This window comes from Octopus sinensis, linkage group LG7, assembly GCF_006345805.1.
Source record: "Octopus sinensis linkage group LG7, ASM634580v1, whole genome shotgun sequence".
NCBI lineage: Eukaryota > Metazoa > Mollusca > Cephalopoda > Octopoda > Octopodidae > Octopus > Octopus sinensis.
In genome coordinates this window covers 85,978,041-85,985,540 of record NC_043003.1, presented here as the reverse complement: position 1 = coordinate 85,985,540, position 7,500 = coordinate 85,978,041, and the positions used below count along the sequence as shown (strand labels likewise).

The 7,500-nt window shown below is 37.3% G+C and overlaps 1 protein-coding gene across 1 annotated transcript in view; it reads left to right on the top strand.

The window, feature by feature from the left end:
* LOC115214450 (leucine-rich repeat-containing G-protein coupled receptor 5-like) overlaps positions 1-7,500 on the top strand; it is a 524,866-nt gene that overhangs the window by 317,068 nt on the left and 200,298 nt on the right. The window contains exon 17 of the mRNA XM_036504410.1: positions 4,778-4,961. Coding sequence (XP_036360303.1) covers positions 4,778-4,961 — 184 coding nt within the window. The remainder of the gene's footprint in view (positions 1-4,777; positions 4,962-7,500) is intronic.

The following is a 7,500-nucleotide window of genomic DNA, read 5'->3' as shown; positions in this document are numbered from 1 at the left end:
TCAAACTTTTCGCTTATTTCCAGTTAGCTTATAATTGTCGCCGAAGAGATCGTACTAATAATGCATAAATCCCTGCATATAAATATGCAACAGTATGCAGTTAGTACGATCGAAACATGTGTCTGACAGTTATTATGCATACGCTAACTGGAAATAAGCATAACGTTTGAATGTTTATATTCTTCCTTCACCTTATTATTATTATTATTATTATTATTATTATTATTATTATTATTATATTATTATTATTATTAGATAAATCGACAGAATAAAAGTGGGGGTGGAAAGGAAAACCAAAGAGAAAGTAAAAATCAAAGAAGAGAAAGAACCAAGCCAAAGGGGAAAATCAAAGAAAAGATATTCTGAATAAATGGAAATAACGAAAACTATGTAAAAATACAAAGAAATATATATGTATTTTTAAACAGACAGACAGACAGACAGATAGATAGATACATAGATAGATAGATAGATAGATAGATAGATAGATAGATAGATAGATAGATAGATAGATAGATAGATAGATAGATAGATAGATAAGAGAATGGACGCGTAGATCTGGAGATAGTTTGGAGACCAAATATGTTACCAAATTTATAATTGAAGTACAATGAAAAATATATTGAAAAGGGGAACATAATATCGGCTTTTCCGTTTTTAAGTTCTGAGTTCTAATTCCACTAGGGTTGACCTTTCTATACATTCTTTCGGGATCGATTAATTTAAGTACAAGTCAAGTCCTGCTATATCAGATTTGTTCTAAGGGCTTGTTCTTGAGCGGCTGTAGTTTGTTTTCCAGTCTCTCATTTCATGTTCCCGTCCGCCAAATAGAGCCAGAGATCTCTACTGCCAACATTCTTGGTTTGTTGCATGAATTGGTTATGTTGTTTCATTTCTTTCCATTTGTTTGTTCTGTCGTTCGTCTCTGAATTCTCTTACTGTTTCAGTCACTTTGGGGGTAACTCTGATTGCTGATAGTATTCTTTCTTTACTCTATATAACATAATTTTTCAGACCCATTGTTATAGTATTAACAGTATTCAGCGTTTATTAATCCTCTGACACCCTCCGTTGTTGGTAGGTAGAGTCGATCAGTACTTTTTTAGGGTGGATTGCGTTGTGCATTGTTTGCAGATTTTTAGTTTTATCCAGCTTCTATAGCTCGACCTTCGTCCATTTCAGAAAGTGTACAGAGTATCTTAACACTGGTCTTAATGACGTTCCCTCCATTTAATTTGCTTCGAGTACCTTCCTAATCCTCTTCTTGTGACTTTCTCTTTGGTGACTTTCTCTCTCATTTCTCCTTCTATTATCTTTTCGTCTTGCAACACTCCTAAGTATTTGTACCCCTCATTATTCCGCAGCGATCTAATGATGTTGTCGTATGGTAATTTTATGCCATCAGAGATTGCCTTCTGGCCTCTCCTCATAGTACTTCGCATTTACTTACCACAAACTGCATACCAATACCTTTATTGAATACTCTCACTGTTTGAATCACAGAGTCTCGGCCTGTCTCATTTTTGTTTACACCTCCAGGTCATCCATATAAATTATATGATTCATGTAACTTATTCTCACTTTCGATTTAATAAGTTCATAGGCAGGCTTGGATTTTCTCAGTATATTTATTAGATAGATTAGTGCAATGATGAAAAGTAATGGAGAGAGCGAGTCTCCCTGGAAAATGTCTGCATATTTTCATGTTGCCTTACGATCGATTGGCACACGTCAGTTCTATATCACACACCCTCACTGCTTTCTCCAAAAAGTTGTTTATCTTCTTAATGACTCCGAGCGTCCTCAGACACTACAAGAGCCAAATGTGTGAGACATTTATAGCAGATATGACGTCATCATCATTGCGACACTGGTTCTCAACCAAGAGTTTTTTCATGTCAGGGAGTAGATGACAGTCAGATGGAGCCAAACCAAGAGAATAGGGTGGGTGATCAACTAGTTCAAAGCCAGTCACGCACAGCAGCAATTGAAACCAACGACTTTTGTGCTGGAGTATTGTCTTGATAACACAAGAGCCCTTTCGCCAGTTTTCCTGAGCGTCTGGTTTTGATAGCTTTTCGTAACTGCTTCAGCAAGTTAGCATATTATTCTCCATTGATGGTGTTACCCTTTTGAAGATAGTCAATAAACACAATGCCCTTTTACTTCAAAAGACAGGGACCATCCCACTCCCTGAAAATGAAACGACTCAACCACGTTTGGAGCAGGTGAGGAGGTGTATCTCCACTGCATGGATTGTCTGTGTGTCTCCAGCTCAAAGTGGTTATTTCACCGCTCATCCTCGGTTATGAAACGTCTGAGGAAACCAGCTGGAACTGATTCAAACAATGTTAGATTTTCCCCTGATGTAATTAGCCTCGTGCACTTTTGATTAAGTGTCAGCAGACGTGGCACTTACTGAACAGAAACCTTTCGCATGCCAATCTATTGTGCAGAATATTGTGCAATCCATTGTGCAGGCTATTTGATATATAGTTAATCGCCTGTCATACATCACCAAGTGGTGAGCACAATCAATGTTTTCCTCGATAGTGGCTGTTGCAGGACGTCCAGACCTTAGGTCCTTTTCAAGATTCTCCGTTCTCCTAAGTTCAGCTACTCACATTTGCAATGTCGATAAACCTGGAGGATCATCCTCTAATGCTGCCGCCATGTCAGCATGAATGTCCTCGGTGACTAAACCCATTTTTTGCAGGTACTTGATAAAATCACAACGTTAGATTTTATAAATTTTCAAGAGAAGTCGCTACTTGTTACTTTTGAAGTCTGTGAGATGAACTGTGAGATGTCAGTTTAGTTGAGCTGTGATATGTCAATTTAGTGAAATGAAGCAATGCAGTTATTGGTAACAAGAACTGAAATTAATACATGCAAGATTTCACAACTCTACCATGTTTCCTTCGTAGTCAGCCTGTGAACGTTTCGGTCCACCTTCGTATATACATGTCTATATGTGCGAGCGAAAGGCAAGGATATTACATCAGTGAAAATGACTAGGAAAAAATAGAGTTAAATAAAAGCTATACATGGGTGTGTGTGTATATACGTGTGTGTGCTTGTGGGCATGTGTGATGCATGTATATATGCATATATATATATGTATATATGTATATATATATATCTATATATAGTAGAATAATAAAAAGAAAGTTCTTGTATATTTGAAAAAATTAGTAGACATGTCTTTTGGGGGATATTTTATTATAATCAAAATAGAAATTATACCCCAAAAGCCATCATTACTCATTTTTTCGAATGAATATATATATATATATGTGTGTGTGTGTGTGTGTGTGTGTGTGTCGGTGTCGGTGTGTATGTGTGCGTGTGTGTGTGTGTGTGTGTGTGTGTGTGTGTGTGTGTGTGTGTGCGTGTGTGTGTGCGCCCATGCTATGGTCTTAGGTTATCGCTAAGAAATGAAGCCGTGTTAATAGAGCTACACCATACTTCAATTAGATCAGGAAGATTTTGACAAATGGTATTAGTGCAAATATGACAGCATGGACTAATTCTTGATTTCAAAGTGTGATACAATGCCAGCAATTTCGAGGAAGTAGGTAAGTCGATTACATTGAACCCAGTGATCAACTGGTACTTACTTTATCAACCTCGAAAATGCAAAGTTAGCCTAGGCGAAATTTGAACTCAGAACATAAAAACAGACATTTTGCCCTGCGTGCTAACGATTCTGCTACCTCACCGCCTTAATGCATTTTATAATGTGTTAAAATAAATTCCACTTGATACTTTATTTCACCATTTCTATTGAATTATGTTCCTTAGAATGCTACTTGCTTTCCTAAAGGGTTAGGGATAGGGTTAGTGTTTCGCCTGTATTAATCGTAAAAAGTCGCATGCCATTACATTGGTTCGATTTGACTTTCGTTATTGTAACAATGAGAATCATTAATCCGTTAATTCGTCACTCATGGTTATAATTTGGTTAACAGATTATACTCAAATCTCATCACCTATGATCATTCTTGTGAAAAAAGCATTGAATAACATCGTGAACGACCTTCTGCACAACTCAACTAATTTTTATTATTGAACACTTGTCAAAAGTAAATAATATCCCTGTTTATGAAGTATTTGTTGAACAAAACTTTTAACTCAGCTTAGTTGGCACTTTAAATCTCCTTCAAGTTGTAACTACTCGCCTCGACTCATTGTTCTTCTCACTTGTTGAAGTTGAAGCACTTTCACTACGATCTTAATCGACCACAAGTTCCTGTAACCAACCTCTAATGCATTTCTTCCGTTCTCAGAAATCTTCCTTGCCATAAATTTCCTGCAAATTATTCATGTCTCAAATGTTGACTAATCTAGCTTAGAAAATTTAATTAGGATTCCTTTTTTTTCTCAAACATTTGTCGAAAATTATTGTGGTATGACTATAATTGCATTTTCATATTTCTTAATATTTGTGACATTGTTCTTATTTTTTAATTTAGATATTGGATACACTCCGCGTATACATGTGTAAATGTGTGCTGTTATGTATATGTGCATTTACATATATTTATGTGTGTACACATGCATATATATACAAACATACCGATACACACATTTATTTATATATATATATATATATATATACAAGCATATATATATATATACGCATGTATATACATACATCTGTGTGTGTGTCTGAGTGTGTGTCTATGTATGTATATATTTATATCTATCTATTTACCTGTATATATATATATATATATATATGTATTTTTATAATTTTTTCTCTCAATCTTTCCAGAAACCTGGGTGACAACCAATTCTCTCACCTACCAACTGATGGACTTCTCAAACTGAAAAAGTTACTCATTTATAAGAACAAGTATTTGCAGAATTTTCCACCATCAAAAGCTTTCCCAGAAATACAATTCCTTACTCTAACTTATTCGTATCACTGTTGCAAATTTATCCAGACCTCGGAGCAGGTAAGATTTCTTTTCATTTTCTATTAATTATTGATACTTGTTTCTTTTCACGAAGATCAAGTATAATAATTTAAATTGCCCCCGTGCTACGTATAGGAAAAACTAAAAGATGTGGGCGTTGGAATTTGAACTGGGAACATATAAAGAACAAAACTGGAAAAAAAAAGTAAGCTGCTTTGTTTGTTCATTTATCATCGAAGATATCATAGCCGTACAAGGCGGCGAGCTGGCAGAAATGTTAGCACGCCGGGAGAAATGCGGAGCCGTATTTCGTCTGCCGTTACATTCTGAGTTCAAATTCCGCCGAGGTTGACTTTGCCTTTCATCTCTTCGGGGTCGAAGTTACGCACTGGGACTTAATCCGTGTGTCTGTCCTTGTTTGTCCTCTCTGTGTTTAGCCCCTTGTGGGTAGTAAAGAAATAGGTATTTCGACTGCCGTTACGTTCTGAGTTCAAATTCCGCCGAGGTCGACTTTGCCTTTTATCCCTTCGGGGTCGATAAATTAAGTACCTGTTACGCACTGGGGTCGATACAATCGACTTAATCCGTGTGTCTGTCCTTGTTTGTCCTCTCTGTGTTTAGCCTCTTGTGGGTAGTAAAGAAATAGGTATTTCGTCTGCCGTTGCGTTCTGAGTTCAAATTCCGCCGTGGTCGACTTTGCCTTTCATCCTTACGAGGTCGATTAAATAAGTACCAGCTACGCACTAGGGTTGATATAATCGACTCAATCCGTTTGTCTATCCTTGTTTGTCTCCTCTGTGTTTAGCCCCTTGTGGGAAGTAAAGAAATAAAATATCATAGCCGTACCGTATTAATTGCTGGTAATTCTTAGCAGAATTGTTAGTACACTGGAAAAAATGCTTACTGGCGTTTCTTCCAACTTGGCATTCTGAGTTCAAATTCCGCCGATACGGATTTTGCCTTTCATCCTTGTGGAGTCGATGAAATAAATACCGGTTGAGCACAGTGGGGTCGATGCAATGTACTAGCCCCCTCCTCGCAAAATTTCAGGCTTTTTGGCTGTTGTAGAAAGAAATATAATCATCATAATATTTCTAATAATAACGTTTACTTTCTCTTTAAGGATTTGTTATATGCAGATACGGTTGCACAGAGAGTAAAATTACGTACATGTCCTATTTTGCTATCACTCTACGCTCTGCACTCAAATACCAGCGGTGTCTGAATTTTTGTAGAGCAGGTGTCTAAAACATGAAATGCAAATAACACACAGTTTCTATTTAAATCAACTATGAAACGCAACCATAAAAAAGAAATCAATATTAACATCTTTTACATTTTCGTTTTTCAACAACTGTTGTTATTATTACAGTTGTAGACAAAAGGCGGTGAGCTGGCAGAATGGTTAGCAGCCGGGCGAAATTCTTAGCGGTATTTCAACCGTCTTTACGTCCTGAGTTCAAGTTCTACAGAGGTCAACTTTGTCTTTCATCCTTTCAGTTGTACTCTCCTACCCCAAGCTGCTCTTGTGGCAAAAATTTGAAATAATTGTTACAACTGTGGAAAGGCGGCGGGTTGGCAAAATGGTCAGCATGCCGGGTAAAATGCTTAGCGACATTTCGACTTTCTCTTTCATCCTTTCGGGGTCGATAGTATAAGGCAAGCACTGAGGTCGATGTACTCGACAAGCCTCCTCCCCCAAAGTTTCAGGTCTTGCGCCTATAGCAGAAAAAATTATTACAGTTGTAGTATAAGGCGGTGAGCAGGCAGAATCTTTGCCGCGCCGGGCGAAACATTTTACATTTCGTCTGGCTTTACGTTCTGAATTCAAATTTCGCCGAGGTCGACTTTTGGGGTGGATAAAATAGGTACCAGGTGAGCACTGGGGCAGATGTAATTGACTTCCCCACTCCTCTGAACTTGCTGGCCTTATACCAGAATTTGAAACTATTATAATAGTTGTAGTAAGGCGGCGATTCGACAGAATTGTTAGCACACCGGTTAAAAAGTTTTAACGATACTGCGTTCGGCTCTTTACGTTCTGAGTTCAAATTCCGCTGAGCTCGACTTTGCCTTTCATCCTTTCAGAGTCGATGAAATAAGTACAAATTGAGCAAAGTGGCCAATATCATCGGCTACATCCCCTTCTTGACAACTTCAAATCCTTTGCCCAGAATAAAAAGAATTATCATAGTTGACAGAATGATCAGTGTATAGGACAAAATGCTTTACGCTGTTTCATCAATCTCTTAATGTCCTGAGTTCAAATCTCACCAGAGTCAATTGTACGTTTCATCATTCTGGTGTCTATAAAATAAACTACAGTCAAGTATTGCGGTTCTATCAACTGTTCCTCTTCTCCAAAATTTCTAGTCCTGCGCCTATGTTATAAAATATTAATATAGCAGTAGCATTAGTAATTAGTACTAGTGAGGTTAGTATCGATAGATATTTAAGTCCTAAAGAGTTGAAGGTAGAAATTAATTTCTTTCTAAAGGAATCCATAGTGTGGCCATCATAATTGTTTGATACTGCCAAAGCATCGCCTCGGAATATACCGATGCTTATGGTTGGGAAT